General features: G+C 49.6%; 1 protein-coding gene across 1 annotated transcript in view; it reads left to right on the top strand.

Moving 5' to 3' along the window:
- LOC147122437 (collagen alpha-1(XI) chain-like) overlaps positions 1-24086 on the top strand; it is a 745903-nt gene that overhangs the window by 682337 nt on the left and 39480 nt on the right. Inside the window, exons 56-57 of the mRNA XM_085983595.1 lie at positions 6858-6911; positions 17152-17205. Of these exons, the coding sequence (XP_085839721.1) occupies positions 6858-6911; positions 17152-17205 (108 nt within the window). The remainder of the gene's footprint in view (positions 1-6857; positions 6912-17151; positions 17206-24086) is intronic.

Genomic DNA, 24086 nt, shown 5'->3' with positions numbered 1-24086 from the left:
GACCAGTAATCCAGTGCTGTAGAGTGATGTCGCACTTCTGTTACCGGACCAGTAATCCAGTGGTGTAGAGTAATGTTGGGGTTCTGTTACTGGACCAGTAATCCAGTGGTGTAGAGTGATGTCGGACTTCTGTTACTGGACCAGTAATCCAGTGGTGTAGAGTGATGTTGGGGTTCTGTTACTGGACCAGTAATCCAGTGGTACAGAGCGATGTCAGGGTTCTGTTACTGGACCAGTAATCCAGACGTGTAGTGTGATGTCACGGTTCTTTTACTGAACTCGTCATTCAGAGGTGTAGGGTGATGTCAGGGTTTTTTACTGGACCAGTAATCCAGAGGAGTAGAGTGATATCAGGGGTCTGTTACTAGACCAGTAATCCAGTGGTGTAGCGTGATGTCGGGGTTCTGTTACTGGACCAGTAATCAAGAGGTGTAGAGTGATGTGAGGGTTCTGTTACTGGACCAGTAATCCAGTGGTGTAGAGTGATGTCGAGCTTCTGTTACTGGACCAATAATCCTGAGGTGTAGATTGATGTTGGGGTTCTGTTACTGGACCAGTAATCCAGTGGTGTAGAGTGATGTCGAAGTTCTGTTACTGGACTAGTAATCCAGTGGTGTGGAGTGATGTCAGTGTTCTGTTACTAGACCAGTAATCCAGTGGTGTAGAGTGATGTTGGGGTTCTGTTACTGAACTAGTAATCCAGTGGTGTAGAGTGATGTCGGGGTTCTGTTACTGGACCACTAATCCAATGGTGTAGCATGATGTCGGGGTTCTGTTACTGGATCAGTTATCCAGTGGGGTAGAGTGATGTCTGGGTTCTATTACTGGACTAGTAATCCAGTTGTGTAGAGTGATGTCGGGTTCTGTTACTGGACCAGGAATCCAGTGGAGTAGAGTGCTGTCGGGGTTCTATTACTGGACCAGTAATCGAGTGGTGTAGAGTGATGTCGGGGTTCTGTTACCGGACCTGTAATCCAGTGGTGTAGAGTGATGTCAGGGTTCTGTTACTGGACCGGTAATCCAGTTGTGTAGAGTGATGTTGGAGTCCTGTTACTGGACTATTAATCCAGAGGAGTAGATTGATGTTGGGTTTCTGTTACTGGACCAGTAATCAAGAGGTGTAGAGTGATGTCAGACTTCTGTTACTGGACCAGTAATCCAGAGGAGTTGATAGATGTTGGGGTTCTGTTACTGGACCAGTAATCCAGTACTGTAGAGAGATGTCACGGTTTTTTACTGGACCAGTAATCCAGTGCTGTAGAGTGATGTTGGGCTTCTGTTACTGGATTAATAATCCAGAGGAGTAGAGGGATGTCACTGGACCAGTAAACCAGTGGTGCAGAGTGATGTCGAAGTTCTTTTACTGGACCAGTAATCCAGTGGTGTAGAGTGATGTTGGGGCTCTGTTACTGGGCTGTAATCCAGTGGTGTAGAGTGATGTCAGGGTTCTCTTACTGGACCAGTAATCCAGTAGTGTAGAGTTATGTCGGGATTCTATTACTGGACCAGTAATCCAGTGGTGCAGAGTGATGTCGGGGTTCTGTTACTGGATCAGTAATCCAGTGCTGTAGAGTGATGTCGGGCTTCTGTTACTGGATTAATAATCCAGTGGTGTAGAGTGATGTCAGGGTTCTCTTACTGGACCAGTAATCCAGTAGTGTAGAGTGATGTCGGGATTCTATTACTGGACCAGTAATCCAGTGGTGCAGAGTGATGTCGGGGTTCTGTTACTGGATCAGTAATCCAGTGCTGTAGAGTGATGTCGGGCTTCTGTTACTGGATTAATAATCCAGAGGAGTAGAGTGATGTCGGGGTTCTGTTACTGGACCAGTAATCCAGTACTGTAGGGTGATGTCAGGGGTCTGTTACTGGACCAGTAGAGTGATGTTGGGCTTCTGTTACTGGATTAATAATCCAGAGGAGTAGAGTGATGTCAGGTTTCTGTTACTGGACCAGTAATCCAGTGGTGTAGAGTGATGTCGGGGTTCTGTTACTGGACCAGTAATCCAGTGGTGTAGAGTGATGTCGGGGTTCTTTTACTGAACCAGTAAACCAGAGGTGTAGGGTGATGTCGGCTTTCTGCTCCTGGGCTAGTATTGCAGAGTAGTGGAGTGATGTCGGGTTTCTGTGACTGGACCAGTAATCCAGTGCTGTAGAGTGATGTCGCACTTCTGTTACCGGACCAGTAATCCAGTGGTGTAGAGTAATGTTGGGGTTCTGTTACTGGACCAGTAATCCAGTGGTGTATAGTGATGTCGGACTTCTGTTACTGGACCAGTAATCCAGTGGTGTAGAGTGATGTTGGGGTTCTGTTACTGGACCAGTAATCCAGTGGTACAGAGCAATGTCAGGGTTCTGTTACCGGACCAGTAATCCAGACGTGTAGTGTGATGTCACGGTTCTTTTACTGAACTAGTCATTCAGAGGTGTAGGGTGATGTCAGGGTTTTTTACTGGACCAGTAATCCAGAGGAGTAGAGTGATGTCACGGTTCTTTTACTGAACTAGTCATTCAGAGGTGTAGGGTGATGTCAGGGTTTTTTACTGGACCAGTAATCCAGAGGAGTAGAGTGATATCAGGGGTCTGTTACTGGACCAGTAATCCAGTGGTGTCGAGTGATGTCGAAGTTCTGTTACTGGACCCGTAATGCAGTGGTGTAGAGTGATGTCGGGGTTCTGTTAGTGGACTAGTAATCAAGAGGTGTAGAGTGATGTGAGGGTTCTGTTACTGGACCAGTATCCAGTGGTGTAGAGTGATGTCGAGTTTCTGTTACTGGACCAGTAATCCAGTGGTGTAGAGTGATGTCAGGGTTCTGTTACTGGACCGGTAATCCAGTTGTGTAGAGTGATGTTGGGGTCCTGTTACTGGACTATTAATCCAGAGGAGTAGATTGATGTTGGGTTTCTGTTACTGGACCAGTAATCAAGAGGTGTAGAGTGATGTCAGACTTCTGTTACTGGACCAGTAATCCAGAGGAGTTGATTGATGTTGGGGTTCTGTTACTGGACCAGTAATCCAGTACTGTAGAGAGATGTCATGGTTTTTTACTGGACCAGTAATCCAGTGGTGTAGAGTGATGTCGGGGTTCAGTTACTGGACCAGTAATCCAGTGCTGTAGAGTGATGTTGGGCTTCTGTTACTGGATTAATAATCCAGAGGAGTAGAGGGATGTTACTGGACCAGTAAACCAGTGGTGCAGAGTGATGTCGAAGTTCTTTTACTGGACCAGTAATCCAGTGGTGTAGAGTGATGTTGGGGTTCTGTTACTGGGCTGTAATCCAGTGGTGTAGAGTGATGTCAGGGTTCTCTTACTGGACCAGTAATCCAGTAGTGTAGAGTGATGTCGGGATTCTATTACTGGACCAGTAATCCAGTGGTGCAGAGTGATGTCGGGGTTCTGTTTCTGGATCAGTAATCCAGTGCTGTAGAGTGATGTTGGGCTTCTGTTACTGGATTAATAATCCAGAGGAGTAGAGTGATGTCGGGGTTCTGTTACTGGACCAGTAATCCAGTACTGTAGGGTGATGTCAGGGGTCTGTTACTGGACCAGTAGAGTGATGTTGGGCTTCTGTTACTGGATTAATAATCCAGAGGAGTAGAGTGATGTCAGGTTTCTGTTACTGGACCAGTAATCCAGTGGTGTAGAGTGATGTCGGGGTTCTGTTACTGGACCAGTAATCCAGTGGTGTAGAGTGATGTCGGGGTTCTGTTACTGAACCAGTAATCCAGTGGCGTAGAGTGATGTTGGGGTTCTGTTACTGGACCAGCAATCCAGTGGTGTATAGTGATGTCGGACTTCTGTTACTGGACCAGTAATCCAGTGGTGTAGAGTGATGTTGGGGTTCTGTTACTGGACCAGTAATCCAGTGGTACAGAGCAATGTCAGGGTTCTGTTACCGGACCAGTAATCCAGACGTGTCGTGTGATGTCACGGTTCTTTTACTGAACTAGTCATTCAGAGGTGTAGGGTGATGTCAGGGTTTTTTACTGGACCAGTAATCCAGAGGAGTAGAGTGATGTCACGGTTCTTTTACTGGACCAGTAATCCAGTGGTGTAGAGTGATGTCGAAGTTCTGTTACTGGACCCGTAATCCAGTGGTGTAGAGTGATGTCGGGGTTCTGTTAGTGGACTAGTAATCAAGAAGTGTAGAGTGATGTGAGGGTTCTGTTACTGGACCAGTATCCAGAGGTGGAGAGTAATGTCGGATTTCTGTTACTGGACCCGTAATCCAGTGGTGTAGAGTGATGTCGGGGTTCTGTTAGTGGACTAGTAATCAAGAAGTGTAGAGTGATGTGAGGGTTCTGTTACTGGACCAGTAATCCAGTGGTGTAGAGTGATGTCGGATTTCTGTTACTGGACCTGTAATCCAGTGGTGTAGAGTGATGTCGGGGTTCTGTTACTGGACCAGTAATCCAGTGATGTAGAGTGATGTCAGGGTTCTGTTGCTGGACCAGTAATCCAGTGATGTAGAGTGATGTTGGGGTTTTGTTACTGGACCAGTAATCCAGTGGTGTTGAGTGATGTTGGGATTCTGTTACTGGACCAGAGGTATAGTGCGATGTCACAGTTCTGTTATTGGACCAGTAATCCAGTGGTGTAGAGTGATGTCACGGTTCTGTTACTGGACCAGTAATCCAGTGATGTAGAGTGATGTCGGGGTTCTGTTACTGGACCAGTAATCCAGTGGTGTAGAGTGATGTTACGGTTCTGTTACTGGACCAGTAATCCAGTGGAGTAGAGTGATGTTGGGGTTCTGTTACTGGACCAGTAATCCAGTGGTGTAGAGTGATGTCACGGTTCTGTTACAGGACCAGTAATCCAGTGGAGTAGAGTGACGTCGGGGTTCTGTTACGGGACCAGTAATCCAGTGGAGTAGAGTGATGTTGGGGTTCTGTTACTGGACCAGTAATCCAGAGGTGTAGAGTGATGTTGGGGTTCTGTTACTGGACCAGTAATCCAGTGGTGGAGAGTGATGTCGCTGTTCTGTTACTGGACCAGTATTCCAGTGGAGTAGAGTGATGTTGGGGTTCTGTTACTGGACCAGTAATCCAGTGGTGTGGAGTGATGTCGCTGTTCTGTTACTGGACCAGTAATCCAGAGGTGTAGAGTGATGTCGGGGTTCTGTTACTGAACCAGTAACCCAGTGGTGGAGAGTGATGTCGGGGTTCTGTTACTGGACCAGTAATCCAGTGGTGTAGAGTGATGTCGGGGTTCTGTTACTGTGCCAGTAACCCAGTGGTGGAGAGTGATGTCGGGGTTCTGTTACTGTGCCAGTCATCCAGAGGTGTAGAGTGATGTCGGGGTTCTGTTACTGTGCCAGTAATCCAGAGGTGTAGAGTGATGTCGGGGTTCTGTTACTGGACCAGTAATCCAGAGGTGTAGAGTGATGTCGGGGTTCTGCTACTGGACCAGTAATCCAGAGGTGTAGAGTGATGTCGGGGTTCTGTTACTGGACCAGTAATCCAGAGGTGTAGAGTGATGTCGGGGTTCTGTTACTGGACCAGTAATCCAGAGGTGTCGAGTGATGTCGGGGTTCTGTTACTGTGCCAGTAATCCAGTGATGGAGAGTGATGTTACGGTTCTGTTACTGGACCAGTAATCCAGTGATGTAGAGTGATGTCAGGGTTCTGTTGCTGGACCAGTAATCCAGTGATGTAGAGTGATGTCGGGGTTCTGCTACTGGACCAGTAATCCCGAGAACGTGATTTCATTTCCCACTGGGGCAGTTTGAGAATTTGAATTCGGTTAAAAAAGTGACCATGAAACTGTCGGTTTGTCTAAAAACCCAACGGCTTCACTGATGTCCTTCAGGGAAGGAAGCCTGCCGTCCTTACCCGGTCTGGGCCTATATGTGACTCCAGTCCCACACCAACCTGGTTGACTCTGATTTGCTCTCTGTGCGAGACTCTCAGTCACATCAAACACGCGATGAAGAATTAGAAGCCCACTAGCTCACATTCTTGTAATTTGATGGCTTTGATTGGTGGCAGTGTTCATATTGTAGAAGTTCTGTGGATCAGCAAAACCTTAGTGACTCCTGGAGCCTGAGAGGATTAAGTCTGGATTCTGGAGATTTGATTTTCAGTCTCTGCAGCACCTTTTCTCAGTCGCTCCTCAGGGAGCATGGCTGAATTCTACACAACCACCAGAGGAAGACATTTCCTCAAAGACATTTATCGCTTTCTTCACGAGACACTCGGAAAGCAAACAGGAAGGTGCTAAAGGGGATTATGGGCATAGACTAAACCCCATTAAATTCAATTTAAAACACTTGAAAAGCTCTGATTTTCTGTAAAATCTCAGGGTATAAATGACACATTTACTGCCAACTCATTTTTTGAAAATTAATTCTCAATGTTGCCGCGCTAGTAATTTTTGCCAATCCCAGGCTGCCCTGAGAAGACTGAGGGGTGACCTGATAGAGGTCGTTAAAATGATGCCGGGGTTTGATAGGGTAGACATAGAGAAGATGTCATCAATATAAGTCAGTCACTAATAAATCCAATAGGGAATTCAGGAGAAACTTCTTTACCCAGAGAGTGGTGAGAATGTGGAACTCGCTCCCACAGGGAGTGGTTGAGGCGAATAGCACAGATGGATTTAAGGGGAAGCTGGATAAACACAAGAGGGAGAAGGGAATAGAAGGATATGCTGATGCGGTGAGATGAAGAGGAGTGGGAGGAGGTTGGTGTGGAGCATAAACACCGGCACAGAGCAGTGGGACCGAATGGCCTGTTCCTGTGCTGTGGACTCGGTGTAACTCGGTATGAAAGGCCAGCGTGCCGTTTCAAAATTGGGTTATCTCAGCTGGAGTGATGGTCCTTCGTCAATAAATGTTGTTTTTCTTACATTTCAGGGACCTCCTGGGCCGTCTGGAGAAGCTGGGCCACCAGGACCTCCTGGAAAGCGGGTAAGGTTTTCGCCCCACGCACCTCACACTTTATCCAGCTTCCTTGCTCATTTGTCGAGTTCATGAGTTCAGTTATAGTGAAATGGCCGATCGGTGAGACTTTAACCCTGCTGCCCATGTCCTAACTCACACCCAGTCCCGTTCACCCATCACCCCCTGTGCTCACTGCCCTGTGTCCTAACTCGCACCAAGTCCCGTTCACCCATCACCCCCTGTGCTCACTGCCCCGTGTCCTAACTCGCACCAAGTCCCATTCACCCATCACCCCCTGTGCTCACTGCCCCGTGTCCTAACTCGCACCAAGTCCCGTTCACCCATCACCCCCTGTGCTCACTGCCCCGTGTCCTAACTCACACCCAGTCCCGTTCACCCATCACTCCCTGTGCTCACTGCCCCGTGTCCTAACTCACACCCAGTCCCGTTCACCCATCACTCCCTGTGCTCACTGCCCCGTGTCCTAACTCACACCCAGTCCCGTTCACCCATCACCCCCTGTGCTCACTGCCCCGTGTCCTAACTCGCACCCAGTCCCGTTCACCCATCACCCCCTGTGCTCACTGCCCCGTGTCCTAACTCACACCCAGTCCCATTCACCCATCACTCCCTGTGCTCACTGCCCCGTGTCCTAACTCACACCCAGTCCCGTTCACCCATCACCCCCTGTGCTCACTGCCCCGTGTCCTAACTCACACCCAGTCCCGTTCACCCCTCACCCCTGTGCTCACTGCCCCGTGTCCTAACTCACACCAAGTCCCGTTCACCCCTCACCCCTGTGCTCACTGCCCTGTGTCCTAACTCGCACCAAGTCCCGTTCACCCATCACCCCCTGTGCTCACTGCCCAGTGTCCTAACTCACACCCAGTCCCGTTCACCCATCACCCCTGTGCTCACTGCCCCGTGTCCTAACTCACACCCAGTCCCGTTCACCCCTCACCCCTGTGCTCACTGCCCCGTGTCCTAACTCACACCAAGTCCCGTTCACCCCTCACCCCTGTGCTCACTGCCCCGTGTCCTAACTCGCACCAAGTCCCGTTCACCCCTCACCCCTGTGCTCACTGCCCCGTGTCCTAACTCGCACCAAGTCCCGTTCACCCCTCACCCCTGTGCTCACTGACCTACATTGGCTCCCGATCCAGCAAAGCCTCGATTTAAAAATTCCCATCCTTGTTTTCAAATCCCTCTATGGCCTCGCCCCTTCCTATCTCTGTAATCTCCTTCAGCCCTACAACCCCCCAAGATCTCTGCGCTCCTCCAATTCTGGCCTCTTGTCCATCCCCGATTATAATCGCTCCACCATTGGCGGCCGTGCCTTCAGCTGCCGAGGCCCGAACTCTGGAATTCCCTCCCTAAACCCCTGGCTCTTTTGTCATTTACCTTCACTCTGTGTCCTCTGGTTACCGACCCTCCTGCCACTGGAAACAGTTTCTCCCTATTTACTCGATCAAAACCCTTCCTGATTTTGAACACCTCGATTAAATCTCCTCTTAACCTTCTCTGCTCTATGGAGCCTCTCCAATCTCTCCAGCAGCTGCTATTATAACAATGACCATTGCGCACATCCCAGGATATAAAGGAAAATGGTAGACGTAAGCCCCCGTGATGTCCCGCCATACCTGTCCGGTGACCAGGACTCCCCGCCTCTCCAAACTGGGAACTGTGCTCATTAAAATGTCCCTCAGTTTTTGAGAGTGAACTTTGTTGACATTGGGACATTGGGTTTGTTTTTTCCCCTGTGTTTACTGTTTATAAATCTCTGGCCCAATTAATACAACCTTTGTTACTGGATCTTGAGTTCAGAAACTGCAAAATCATTATCGATCTCTTGCTGTACCTCGAGAGATTTAGTGTCTGGCGTTTTACTGCATCTCGATAATAGAGAAACTCATTTAAAATCCCTTTAAAAACTCTTTCACCAGAAGACATCAAAATGCTCTCTTCCAAGCCTATTCCCTCAGTCAATTTAAAAACATTAAATAAGATTTGAGTTCTAATGCCCACCATGCCTCAGTCCTGGATTAGAGCCACTCGTAAAGATTTTTAACCCAAGTCCTTCAGCGTCCTTCCTTCACGTTGTGCGTTGTTTCCTGGAGTTAGTTGCACAGGTTACAACTACAATACAATGAGATACGTTAGCCGTCCAATTAAAGGGACTGCACACCGCAGCTCCAGTCTCACCACCCTCCGAGACTGAAAGCTCGCTCAGGCAACCCTATCTTTTAAAATACTTAACCTAACTGGTGTTGAAGGTAAGACCTCACTGCATCTGGCCTAAAGGTAACTTCACAATAAACAACAGCACTAAAAAACAGCTGTAACGTTTCTCTGTAACCCCCTCCCACCCTACACCCCTCCCTATCACTGTAACCCCCTCCCACCCTACACCCCTCCCTATCACTGTAACCCCCTCCCACCCTACACCCCTCCCTATCACTGTAGCCCCCTCCCACCCTACACCCATCCCCATCACTGTAACCCCCTCCCACCCTACACCCCTCCCTATCACTGTAACCCCCTCCCACCCTACACCCCTCCCTATCACTGTAGCCCCCTCCCACCCTACACCCCTCCCCATCACTGTAACCCCCTCCCACCCTACACCCCTCCCCATCACTGTAACCCCCTCCCACCCTACACCCCTCCCTATCACTGTAACCCCCTCCCACCCTACACCCCTCCCCATCACTGTAACCCCTCCCACCCTACACCCCTCCCCATCACTGTAACCCCCTCCCACCCTACACCCCTCCCCATCACTGTAACCCCTCCCACCCTACACCCCTCCCTATCACTGTAACCCCCTCCCACCCTACACCCCTCCCTATCACTGTAACCCCCTCCCACCCTACACCCCTCCCTATCACTGTAACCCCCTCCCACCCTACACCCCTCCCTATCACTGTAGCCCCCTCCCACCCTACACCCCTCCCCATCACTGTAACCCCCTCCCACCCTACACCCCTCCCTATCACTGTAACCCCCTCCCACCCTACACCCCTCCCCATCACTGTAACCCCTCCCACCCTACACCCCTCCCCATCACTGTAACCCCCTCCCACCCTACACCACTCCCCATCACTGTAACCCCTCCCACCCTACACCCCTCCCCATCACTGTAACCCACTCCCACCCTACACCCCTCCCTATCACTGTAACCCCCTCCCACCCTACACCCCTCCCCATCACTGTAACCCCCTCCCGCCCTATATCCCTCCCTATCACTGTAACCCCCTCCCACCCTACACCCCTCCCTATCACTGTAACCCCCTCCCACCCTACACCCCTCCCCATCACTGTAGCCCCCTCCCACCCTACACCCCTCCCTATCACTGTAACCCCCTCCCACCCTACACCCCTCCCCATCACTGTAACCCCCTTTCAACCTACACCCCTCCCTATCACTGTAACCCCCTCCCACCCTACACCCCTCCCTATCTCTGTAACCCCCTCGCACCCTACACCCCTCCCCATCTCTGTAATCCCCTCCCACCCTACACCCCTCCCCATCTCTGTAACCCCCGCCCACCCTACGCCCCTCCCTATCACTAACCCCCTCCAGCCCTACACCCCTCCGAGATCTCTGCGCTCCTCCAATTCTGCCCTCTTGTCCATCCCCCACTCCCTTCGCCCCACCATTGGCGGCCGTGCCTTCCGCTCTGGAATTCCCTCCCTAAACCTCTCCGCCTCTCTCTCCTCCTTTAGGTTTCTCCTTGAAACCTCCCTCTGACTAAGCGTTGGGTCACCTGGCCTAATCTATAGCTCAGTATCTATTTTTCTTCAACCTCCTATGAAGAAATTTGGGACATTTTTTCTACTTTAAAGGCATTTTAAAGGCAAGTTGTTGTTGTGTGGTGGTGAGCAGGTGTGAGGTAATGTCAATGCTGATCAACTAGGAATAATTAAAAAGACTCCTGTATGACCTCAGGACGTCTTTACAGCCAATGAAGTACTTTTAAAGTGTAGTCACAGTTGTAATGTAGGGAAACATTAGAGTGGGTTAATCCCCAATCCAAGACTCGAGCACATAATCCTGGCTGACACTCCCAGTGCTGTACTCCGCTGCACTGTCGGAGGGGAAGTACTGAGGGAGTGCTGCACTGTCGGAGGGGCAGTACTGAGGGAGCGCTGCACTGTCGGAGGGGCAGTACTGAGGGAGTGCTGCACTGTCGGAGGGGCAGTATTGAGGGAGTTCCACACTGTCAGAGGGGCAGTACTGAGGGAGTGCTGCACTGTCGGAGGCGCAGTACTGAAGGAGCGCTGCACTGTCAGAGGGGCAGTACTGAGGGAGCGCCGCACTGTCGGAGGGGCAGTACTGAGGGAGCACTGCACTGTCGGAGGGGCAGTACTGAGGGATTGATGCACTATCGGAGGGGCAGTACTGAGGGAGCGCTGCACTGTCGGAGGGGCAGTACTGAGGGAGCGCTGCACTGTCGGAGGGGCAGTACTGAGGGAGCACTGCACTGTCGGAGGTGCCATCTTTCGGATGAGACTTTAAACTGAGGCCCCGTCTGCCTTCTCGGGTGGATATAAAAGATCCCACGGCCACTATTGAAAGTAGAACAGGGGAGTTATCCCCAGTGTCCTGTCCAATATTTATCCCTCAATCAACATCACTAAAACAGATTATATGATCCTTTATCCCATTGCTGTTTGATGGACCTTCCTGAGCAATTTGGTGCCGTGTTTCCCACATTACAACATTGACTGCACTTCAAAAACTACTTCATTGGCTGTGATGAGTTTTGAGATGTCCTGAAAGGTGCTTTAGAAATGCAAATTCTTTCTTTACCCTGTTGCTAACTGATTGTAAACAGTCTCATTGAGTTGAGAATGTATGGATAAACAAGCCCGAGTAAGTTACTGATCCTGCTTTTTGTCAACTTTAATTAACTGCCTGAAAATAATGGCAGTTCAATAAAATGCTCATCGCACTATTTTGTAGCAGGGTTGTCAATCACATCTTCACAGGAAATTTGAATAACATCTCGGTGCAATAGTCCCTCGCAGAGTTGCGATGAAATCCATTTACTTGTGGAGAATGCTCTGTGCTGACAGGTGGAGGCAGCTCCCTAATAGAATATTGATCGCCATACTTTGAGTGGCAGCCTGGTCGCAGCAATTTCATAACCCACTGATGGTTTGGAGAGCGATCAGATGTAATTGCTGTTCCTGAGACAGGTGGGCAATGACTGTCGGACCCAGCTACTGAATAGCTGCTTCCTCCCCCACAATTCACTCTTTCGTGCCTCGATTTTACACATTCTCACCCTTGTGCTCGAACCCTCTGAGCAACGTTGAATGTCCTACGGAGTGTGTATGGAAGTGTATTCTGTGTGGCACGGATTTGAATGCAATGTCTGATTGCCCCGAATTGCTCGATCGCTACAGTCACTGTTTCTCAGTAAAATTAACTTGTGGTGTCTGGACACCGTTCCCCGTGGAGAGGAGGCCAGAGAACAAAGTGTGCTGCTTTTTCCCATCATTTAAAATTTCACTTTGAGGCTAATAAAACTGCTGTGATAATTGAAAGCTTGCAGCATCTGACACAGCGCTGGAGATTAAGCACATTGCTGAAGGAATCTAGAACAATATATATGAAAGAAAGACTTGCATTTATATAGCGCCTTTCACAACCTCAGGATGTCCCAAAGCGCTTCACAGCCAATGAAGTACTTTTGAAATGTAGTCACTGTTGTAATGTAGGAAGCACTTCTTCACACAAAGGGTAGTGGAAATCTGGAACTCACTCCCACAAAAAGCTGGGGATGCTGGGGATCAATTGGGGCTCTCAAGACTGAGATTGATAGATTTGTGTTGGGTAAGGGTATCGAGTGATGTGGAGCAAAGGCGGGTAAATGGGGTTCAGATACAGATCAGCCGTGATCTCATTTAATGATGGAACAGGCTCGAGGGGCTGAATGGCCTCCTCCTGTTCCTGTAATCTCTACCATTCGAATCAGGATAAATCATATCCTAACTCGCATTCATCCATCACCCCTGTGCTCACTGACCTACACTGGCTCCTGGTTCGGCAACGCCTCGATTTTAAAATCCTCATCCTTGTTTTTAAATCCCTCAATGGCCTCGCCCCTCCCTATCTCTGTAACCTCCTCCAGCCCTGCAACCCTCCGAGATCTCTGCGCTCCTCCAATTCTGGCCTTTTGCAAATCCCCGATTATAATCGCTCCACCATTGGTGGCCGTGCCTACAGCTGCCTGGGCCCTAAGCTCTGGAATTCCCTCCCTAAACCTCTCCGCCTCTCTCTCCTCCTTTAAGACGCTCCTTAAAACCTCCCTCTTTGACCCAGCATTTGGTCGCCTGCCCTAATATCTCCTTATGTGTCTCGGTGTTAGTTTGTCTGATTTACACTCCTGTGACACAGCTTGGGACATTTTACTAGTTAAAGGTGCTATATAAATGTTCGGCTTATAATGTAATCCACAATGAAAGACACAGCAAATACTGAGAATTATTCTCATTTCTCGTGAATCATTTTGCTTTTTCAGTGATGTGTATTGAAATTAGTTCCACATCCGTACCCGCATTCAGGGAGGTGCCTTTAATGTTTGATAGTGCTGTGCACGGAGTAATTCTCTTAGCAATTTGCTCCTTACTCAGAGTTTTACAGCCTCGACTGGTCAATTAGTATTGGATCCTATGCAGCATTTAGCATTTCAATCGCGGCAACTGAAATAGGAATATGTGAGATAAATAATGATGAAGGCTCCCTTCGTGCTGAGCCTGGGAGCGAATGAGTTGTTAAATTTCCTGACTGGTGTTGGGACGTAATGACCATTCCCTCATTTATTCAACGTAGCAGGAATTTCATAGAATCTCACAGCACAGAAGGCCATTCGGCCCATCGTGCCTGTGCCGGCTCTTTGAAAGAGCTCTCCAATTAGTCCCACTCCCTGCTCTTTCCCCACAGCCCTGCAAATTTCACCTATTCCAGTATTTCTCCAATTCCCTTTTGAAAGTTCCTATTGAATCTGCTTCCACCGCCCTTTCAGGCAGCGCATTCCAGATCACAACAACTCGCTGTAAAAACATTCTCCTCATCTCCCCTCTGGTTCTTTTGCCAATTCCCTTCACTCTGTGTCCTCTGGTTACCGACCCTCCTGCCACTGGAAACAGTTTCTCCTTATTTACTCCACCAAAACCCTTCATGATTTTGAACACCTCTATCAAATCTCCTCTCAACCTTCTCTGCTCCAAGGAGAACAATCCCAGCTTCTCCAGTCTCTCCGCATCACTGAAGTCCCTCATCCCTGGTATCATTCTACTAAATCTCCTCTGCACCCCATCCCTGGTACGGTAGCAAAATACTGCGGATGCTGGAAATCCGAAATAACAACAAAAAATGCTGGAAAAACTCAGCAGGCCAGGCAACATCTGTGGAGAGAGAAATAGAGTCAACGTTTCAGGTTGAAACCCTTCGTCAGGACTGAAAAAACACAGGAAATGAAACCGATTAAAAGGCCAGTTTGGGGGCTGGGAAATGGGGATGAGAGAACAAAAGAGAAGTGAAGAGACATTAAGAGGTATTCAAAACCAGACGAGATGGTGATAGGACTGGTGGAGACAAAAGACGGCTCTAGATTAGGTGTGAAATGCGCTGGCAGAATGGGAGACAGCTGCCATGTGGGAGAGAGAAAAAGGGGGAAGGGCACAAAACAAAGGTGTGGATAAAATATATCTAAAAATGTGATGGGGGCCAAGTTATGATCTGAAATTGTTGAACTCGATATTGAGTCCGGAAGGCTGTAAAGTGCCTAATCGGAAGATGAGGTGCTGTTCCTCGAGCTTACGCTGAGCTTCCGTGGAACAATGCAAGAGCCCGAGTACGGAGAGGTCCGAGTGGGAATGGAGCGGTGAATTAAAATGACAGGCGACCGGAAGCTCGGGGTCACCCTTACGGACTGAACGGAGGTGTTCCACAAAGCGGTCACCCAATCTGTGTTTGGACTCCCCAATGTAGAGGAGACCACATCGTGAGCAGCGAATACAGTATACTAGATGCAACACCTGCCCCTATACCTCCCCCCTTCCCACTGTCCAGGGCCCCAAACACCCCTTCCAGGTGAAACAGCGATTTACTTGTACTTCTCACAATCTAGTAGGCTGTATTCGCTGCTCACGATGTGGTCTCCTCTACATTGGGGAGACCAAACACAGATTGGGTGACCGCTTTGTGGAACACCTCCGTTCAGTCCGTAAGGGTGACCCCGAGCTTCCGGTCGCCTGTCATTTTAATTCACCGCCCCATTCCTACTCGGACCTCACCGTCCTCGGCCGCTTGTATTGTTCCACGGAAGCTCAGCGTAAACTCGAGGAACAGCACCTCATCTTCCGATTAGGCACTTTGCAGCCTTCCAGACTCAATATCGAGTTCAACAATTTCAAATCATAACCTCGGCCCCTATTACATTTTTACTTATATTTTTTATCCACACCTTTGTTTTGGCCTTTCCCCCCCCTTTTTTTCTCTCTCCCACATGGTCTCATTCTGCCAGCGCATTTCACACCTAATCTAGAGCCGTCTTTTGTCTCTTTACTAGTCCTATCACCATCTCGTCTGGTTTTGAATACCTCTTAATGTCTCTTCACTTCTCTTTTGTTCTCTCATCCCCATTTCCCAGCCCCCAAACTGGCCTTTTAATCGGTTTCATTTCCTGTGTTTTTTCAGTCCTGACAAAGGGTTTCGACCTGAAACGTTAACTCTGTTTCTCTCTCCACAGATGTTGCCTGGCCTGCTGAGTTTTTCCAGCATTTTCCGTTGTTATTTCCCTCATCCCTGGCACCATTCCAGCAAATCTCCTCTGCACACTCTCCAAGGCCTTGACATCCTTCCTAAAGTGTGGTGCCCAGAATTGGACACATTTATACAGCGCCTTTAACATAATGAAACAGAAGTGTGATCAGACACAATCTGACACCGAGACACATGAGGAGGTATTAGGACAGGTGATCAAAAGCTTGGTCAAAGAGGTAGGTTTTAAGGAGCGTCTTAAAGGAGGAGAGAGAGGCGGAGAGATCTTAACCTGCATCATGTCCAGTTCACCCATCACCCCGTGCTTGCCTACCTACATTCGCTTCCAGTCCAGCAACACCTCGATTTTAATATTCTCATCCTATTGTTCAAATCCTACCATGGCCTCTCTCTCCCTCCCTATCTCTGTAACCTCCTGCAGCCCTACAGCCCTACGTTCCCTTTATGCCACGAGCTGTGCGGTGTCCCAGGGAACTCGCGCAGCTGACCTGTCGGCTTTTCAATGCAAAAACCGCACATTTTGAATGACCCGCACAGACCCTTAAAGGGGCCGCGCAGCGACAAACAAAATTACAGGGAACATTGCCTACAACCTTCTGAGATCTCTACACTCCTCCAATTCTCTTCAGCTTCCCTGATTATAATCGCTCCACCATTGGTGGCCGTGCCTTCAGCTGCCTGGGCCCTAAGCTCTGGAATTCCCTCCCTAAACCTCTCCGCCTCTCTCTCCTCCTTTAAGACGCTCCTTAAAGCCTCCCTCTTCAACCCAGCTTTTGGTCGCCTGTCCTAATATCTCCTTATGTGTCTCGGTGTCAAATTTTGTCTGATTTACGCTCCTGTGAAGCATCTTGGGACGTTTTACTACATTAAAGGCGCTATATAAATGGAAGTTGTTGTGTGAGGTACCAGAGGACTGTTCTCCAGTGAGAAGGGAAAGAGAGAAATACAATAGGAGAAAGCAAACATCGCAATAAATATTTGACTGATGTGATTCAGGGAATAGCTGGACTAAAGCGACCGCTCCTTGTGGCGAGATTCGATGCAGGTGTATCTAAAATTCTAACAGTAAAGAGAAAGGAGATTGAGTCACACAACATAAACTTCTGAAAATGCTGAAAAGAGTCCTGAAGGAATGGATCGAGTCCTGAAGGAATGGATGGAAATGTTTCTTAAAGTGCTATTCTCTACACATTGTGTGTTTCTGTGGAAAGAATACTGGGTTTTTTGGTGATACATTTAATTCTGGATCTGGTGCGGTGGGAGTTTGCAGTTATTACGATGAATCAGACATAAAGTTGTCTCTGGGCAGCCTAATATTAACCGCAATGAAGCAATGAATCTATTAAAGAAAGAAATAGCACTGCTTTAAAATTTAATGTTCTTTCCATTTCACAATTGCTGATGAGATTGAAGGTGAAATCTGTTTCCTTTTCCCATTCCGCTATAATTGAATGTCACTGTTTCTTTCTGTAGGGACCTCACGGAGCCGCAGGGGCTGAAGGAAGACAAGGAGATAAAGGAGCAAAGGTAGGAAACACGTCCCGGACTTATTCAAAGTTTGCGGTGCCGAGATCAGAAATCGCAAGCGTACAATCTTCGGGCAGATGTACAGAGAGTTAATCTAGGACATCTACACTGGACAGTGAAAGGGGGCCGATGATTTATTATCAGTCAGAGATCAGTGTTGTTATCACCTCCAGAATCGAAGCTCGACATCATCCAGGACAAAGCAGCCTGCTTGATTGGTACCCCATCCCCCACCTTAAACATTCACTCCCTCCACCACCAGTGCACCGTGGCTGCAGTGTGTACCATCTACAAGATGCACTGCAGCAACTCGCCTGAACTTCTTCGGCAGCACCTCCCAAACCCGCGACCTCTTCCACCTAGAAGGACAGGGTCAACAGGTGCACTTGTGGGGAGATCAGAACTGGAGGCCATCAATATAAGACAGTCAGTAATAAATCCAATAGGGAATTCAGGAGAAACTTCTTTACCCAGAGAGTGGTGAGAATGTGGAACTCGCTACCACAGGGAGTGGTTGAGGTGAAGAGCACAGATGCATTTAAGGGGAAGCTGGATAAACACATGAGGGAGAAAGGAATTGAAGGATATGGTGATGGGGTGAGGTGAAGAGGGGTGGGAGGAGGCTGGTGTGGAGCAGAAACAGCGGCACGGAGCAGTGGGGCTGAATGGCCTGTTTTTGGGCTGGGCACTCGGTGTAATGCTAACTTTGGTCGGCAGTGTAAAACAGGCGATATCCAATCGCACACCCAGCCCGATATTCCTTTGTGTTGAAGTCAAAAGAAGGTTAAATCAGCGTGAGGGCATGTGATTTGCTGTCACCCACTTTACACCATCACCCAATCCGACCCCATTGTTTTAGGGAAGGATTCTCCACACGCACCTTCCACAGCCGAACCTTTTCCAATCGTGGCTTTCAATGGGGCAAACCTGCACAAAACTTTTCATAATTTTAATGCAAATGGGAGATTTTGGCCATCGGGAAGAAGGCAGGGGTGAAGATAAATAGGAGAATGGGTCGAGTAATCGTCACCCGGTGGGGATTGGGAGGGGCTGGGTCCAGTAATCTCGGCGGGGGGGGAGCGGATGGGGGGCAGAGTTCAGGACCTGTAACCTCAGGGGGGCAGAGTTCGGGGCCTGTAATCTCGGGGGGGGGGGCAGAGTTCGGGGCCTGTAATCTCGGGGGGGCAGAGTTCAGGGCCTGTAATCTCGGGGGGGGCAGAGTTCGGGGCCTGTAATCTCGGGGGGGGCAGAGTTCGGGGCCTGTAATCTCAGGGGGGGGGGGCAGAGTTCGGGGCCTGTAATCTCAGGGGGGGGGGCAGAGTTCAGGACCTGTAATCTCAGGGGGGGGGGCAGAGTTCAGGACCTGTAATCTCAGGGGGGGGGGCAGAGTTCAGGACCTGTAATCTCAGGGGGGGGGGCAGAGTTCATGACCTGTAATCTCAGGGGGGGGGGCAGAGTTCGGGGCCTGTAATCTCGGGGGGGCAGAGTTCGGGGCCTGTAATCTCGGGGGGGGGGCAGAGTTCATGACCTGTAATCTCAGGGGGGGGGGGGCAGAGTTCAGGACCTGTAATCTCGGGGGGGGGGGCAGAGTTCATGACCTGTAATCTCAGGGGGGGGGGCAGAGTTCAGGACCTGTAATCTCGGGGGGGGGGCAGAGTTCGGGGCCTGTAATCTCGGGGGGGCAGAGTTCGGGGCCTGTAATCTCGGGGAAGGGGCAGAGTTCGGGGCCTGTAATCTCAGGGGGTCAGAGTTCAGGACCTGTAATCTCGGGGGGGGGGGCAGAGTTCGGGGCCTGTAATCTCGGGGGTGGTGGGGGGTGGGGAGTGGCAGTGTTTGGGGCCGGTAATCTCGGGGGGGGGGGGGGGCAGAGTTCGGGGCCTGTAATCTCGGGGGGGGGGGGGGCAGAGTTCGGGGCCTGTAATCTCGGCGGGGGGGGGTGCAGAATTCGGGGCCTGTAATCGTGGTGGGGGGGCAGAGGTCAGGGCCTGTAATCTCGGGGGGCAAAGTTCGGGGCCTGTAATCTCAGGGGGCAGATTTCGGGGCCTGTAATCTCGGGGGTGGGGGGGGTGGTGGCAGAGTTCGGGGCCTGTAATCTCGGGGAGGGGCATACATAAGAACATAAGAAGTAGGAGCAGGAGTAGGCCATATGGCCCCTCGGGCCTGCTCCGCCATTCAATAGGATCATGGCTGATCCGAACCTGGACTCACGTCCACTTCCCTGCCCTATCTCCGTAACCCCTAATTCCCTTATCAGCTAGGAAACTGTCTATCTCCGTTTTAAATTTATTAATGTCGCAGCTTCCACAGCTCTCTGAGGTAGCAAATTCCATAGATTTACTACCCTCTGAGTGAAGAAGTTTCTCCTCATCTCAGTTTTGAAAGGGCAGCCCCTTATTCTAAGATTATGCCCCCTAGTTCTAGTCTCACCCATCAGTGGAAACATCCTCCCCGCATCCACCCGATCAAGCCCCCTCACAATCTTATATGTTTCGATAAGATCACCTCTCATTCTTCTGAATTCCAATGAGTAGAGGCCCAACCTACTCAACCTTTCCTCATACGTCAACCCCCTCATCTCTGGAATCAACCGAGTGAACCTTCTCTGAACTGCCTCAAGAGCAAGTATATATTTTCTTAAATATGGAAACCAAAACTGTGCGCAATATTCCAGCTGTGGATCCAGGAAATGAGCCAAGGAATTCTTGCTTTTCCAGTACCCTATACAACTGAAGCAAGACTTCCCTGCTTTTATACTCCATCCCCTTCGCAATAAAAGCCAAAATTCCCTTGGCCTTCCTGATCACCTGCTGTACCTGCATATTAACCTTCTGTGTTTCATGCACCAGGACCCCCAGATCCCTTTGTACTGTAGCACTTTGCAGTTTCTCTCCATTTAGATAATAACTTGCTCTTTGATTTTTTCTGCCAAAGTGCATAACCTCACACTTTCCAACATTATATTCCATCTGCCAAACTTCTGCCCACTCACCTAGCCTGTCTATGTCCTTTTGCAGGTTTTTTATGTCCTCCTCACTCACTGCTTTCCCTCCCATCTTTGTATCGTCGGCAAACTTGAATAAGTTGCACTTGGTCCCCTCCTCCAAATCGTTAATATAGATTGTAAAGAGTTGGGGTCCCAGCACTGACCCCTGCGGAACACCACTAGTTACTGATTGCCAACCCGAGAATGAACCATTTATCCCAACTCTGTTTTCTGTTAGACAGCCAATCTTCCACCCATGCCAGTATATTACCCCCAATCCTGTGATTTTTTTATCTTGTGCAGTAATCTTTTGTGTGGCACCTTGTCAGATGCCTTTTGGAAGTCCAAATACACCACATCCACTGGTTCCCCTTTATCCACCCTATTTGTAACATCCTCAAAGAATTCGAGCAAATTTGTCAAACATGACTTCCCTTCATAAAACCATGCTGACTCTGTCCAATTAAATTATGCTATCCAAATGTCCTGTTACTGCTTCCTTAATAATGGACTCCAACATTTTACCAACCACAGATGTTAGGCTAAGTGGTCTATAGTTTCCAGCCTTTTGTCTACCTCCCTTTTTAAATAAGGGCGTTACATTAGCAGTTTTCCAATCTGCTGGGACCTTTCCTGAATCCAGGGAGTTTTGGAAAATTACCACCAATGCATCTGCAATCCCTACCGCTACTTCTCTCAAGACCCTAGGATGTAAGCCATCAGATCCAGGGGATTTATCCGCCTTAAGTCCCATTATCTTACCGAGTACCATCTCCTTAGTGATTTTAATCGTGTTTAGCTCCTCCCCCCCTATAGCCCCCTGTTTGTCCAGTGTTGGGATATTTTTAGTGTCCTCTACTGTAAAGACTAATACAAAATATTTAGAGTCATAGAGTCATAGAGTAATACAGCACAGATAGAGGCCCTTCGGCCCATCGTGTCCATGCCGGCCATCAAGCCCTGTCTAATCTAATCCATATTCCAGCATTTGGCCCGTAGCCTTGTATGCTATGGCATTTCAAATGCTCATCCAAATGCTTCTTAAATGTTGTGAGGGTTTCTGCCTCCACAACCCTTTCAGGCAGTGAGTTCCAGACTCCAACCACCCTCTGGGTGAAAAAGTTCTTTCTCAAATCCCCCCTAAACCTCCCGCCCTTTACCTTGAATCTATGCCCCCTAGTTATTGACCTCTCTACTAAGGGAAAAAGCTCCTCAGCATCCATCCTATCTATGCCCCTCAATGTTTCTGCCAACTCCATGTTCCCCACCACTAATTTCCCGGTCTCGTCCTCTCAGGGACCAACATTCACTTTAGCCACCCTTTTTCTTTTTTGCTATCTGTTTTTATATTTTTTGCTAGTTTACTTTCATAATCTATCTTCCCTTTCTTAATTAATCTTTTAGTTATTCTTTGCTGGCTTTTAAATGCTTCCAAATCTTCTATCCTCCCACTAGATTTGGCTACTTTATGCCCTTGTTTTCAGTCGGATACTATCCTTTATTACTTTACTTAGCCACGGATGGCTGTCTTTTCTTTTACGTCCCTTTTTCCTCAGTGGAATATATTTACTTAAACTTACTTAAATATTTAACTTCTCCCCTTTATTTAAACTGCTTAAGTAATCTTATCAAGAAACGACTGGCAATTGCCACTAACAATTTGCACACCTCCAAATGATTTAAAGAGAAATAACCAATAAAGAACTCTCACACTCACCCAAACTCTCAATGGTACTCAGTGCTGCTCGCACTGGCATCGGCCTTTTTATACTGCTGGTTTGTAGCCAAATGAGTCACCCCTGGTGATTGGTTAGAGAACTGCTTTGTAAACTTGTTTGTGATTGGTTAGAGAACGGGCAGAGTTCGGGGCCTGTAATCTCGGGGGGGGGGGCAGAGTTCGGGGCCTGTAATCTCGGGGGGGGGGGAGGGGGGTGGGGGGCAGGGTTCAGGGCCTGTAATCTCGGGGAGGGGGGCAGAGTTCGGGGCCTGTAATCTCGGGGGCGCGTGGGGGGAGGTGGCAGAGTTCGGGGCCTGTAATCTCGGGGCGGGGGGGGCAGAGTTTGGGGCCTGTAATCTCGGCGGGGGGGGGCAGAGTTTGGGGCCTGTAATCTCGGCGGGGGGGGGCAGAGTTTGGGGCCTGTAATCTCGGTGGGGTGGGGAGGTGGCAGAGTTCAGAGCCTGTAATCTCGGGGCGGGGGGGCAGAGTTCGGGGCCTGTAATCTCGGGGAGGGGGGGCAGAGTTCAGGGCCTGTAATCTCGGGGCGGGGGGGCAGAGTTCGGGGCCTGTAATCTCGGGGAGGGGTCAGAGTTCGGGGCCTCTAATCTTTTCTCTGCGATGTTTGAAGGTGAGATTGCAATGTTCCTGTGCTACTCTTGGTCAGGCTGAGTGGAGATTGCTGATATCGGGATGCAGCACAGTGGCCTGGGTCAGTGGGGAATATTGAATTTCTAATTACTGCACATTTGGGATTCAGAGTTGGATTCCGGATAATGTGACCTCTCCTGACCTCAGTAAACGAGATGTAAATTGCTCTTTAATCTGTAGAGTGATGTCGTCTGACATCAGCACGCTGAGCAAGTCGGGGCGTCTGAATCGAATGATGGAAATGTTTTGAGCTGTGTATTTTTTATGCTTTCATTCTTCACTTGGGCATCAACATGCTCGCCCCCACTCCCCCCCACAAACACCTGACACTGCAGCATCAACATGCTCGCCCCCACTCCCCCCCACAAACACCTGACACTGCAGCATCAACATGCTCGCCCCCACTCCCTCCCACAAACACCTGACACTGCAGCATCAACATGCTCGCCCCCACAAACACCTGACACTGCAGCATCAACATGCTCGCCCCCACTCCCCCCCACAAACATCTGAAACTGCAGCATCAACATGCTCGCCCCCACTCCCCCCCACAAACACCTGACACTGCAGCATCAACATGCTCGCCCCCACTCCCCCCCACAAACACCTGACACTGCAGCATCAACATGCTCGCCCCCACTCCCCCCCACAAACACCTGACACTGCAGCATCAACATGCTCGCCCCCACTCCCTCCCACAAACACCTGACACTGCAGCATCAACATGCTCGCCCCCACTCCCCCCCACAAACACCTGACACTGCAGCATCAACATGCTCGCCCCCACTCCCTCCCACAAACACCTGACACTGCAGCATCAACATGCTCGCCCCCACTCCCCCCCACAAACACCTGACACTGCAGCATCAACATGCTCGCCCCCACTCCCCCCCACAAACACCTGACACTGCAGCATCAACATGCTCCCTCCCACAAACACCTGACACTGCAGCATCAACATGCTCGCCCCCACTCCCTCCCACAAACACCTGACACTGCAGCATCAACATGCTCCCCCCCACTCCCTCCCACAAACACCTGACACTGCAGCATCAACATGCTCGCCCCCACTCCCCCCCACAAACATCTGACACTGCAGCATCAACATGCTCGCCCCCACTCCCCCCCACAAACATCTGACACTGCAGCATCAACATGGGTAAAGGGTGAGAAACGAGTCTGAATCGGAAGAAATGGACTGGGACCACACTTACTGCAAACATTGGTGATGTTTTAAACTCAGGACAGGGAGAGCAACGGTGAAAGGGGAGGAACTGAGAGTTGTAACTGTCAGGAAAGATTGAACAGGCTGGGGCTCTTTTCTCTAGAAAAGAGAAGACTGAGAGGTGACCTGAGAGAGGTCTTTAAAATTACAAAGGGGTTCGATAGAGTAGACATAGAGAAGATGTTTCCAATTGTGGGGAAGACCAGAACTAGTGGCCATCAAGATAAGATAGTCACTAATAAATCCAATAGGTAATTCAGGAGAAACTTCTTTACCCAGAGAGTGGTGAGAATGTGGAACTCGCTCCC

Source organism: Somniosus microcephalus, chromosome 3 (assembly GCF_052327205.1).
Source record: "Somniosus microcephalus isolate GS21.2 chromosome 3, FLI_Smic_1.0, whole genome shotgun sequence".
Lineage (NCBI taxonomy): Eukaryota > Metazoa > Chordata > Chondrichthyes > Squaliformes > Somniosidae > Somniosus > Somniosus microcephalus.
Note: the sequence above shows the minus strand (reverse complement) of the source record. Positions and strands in the feature narration are given on the sequence as shown.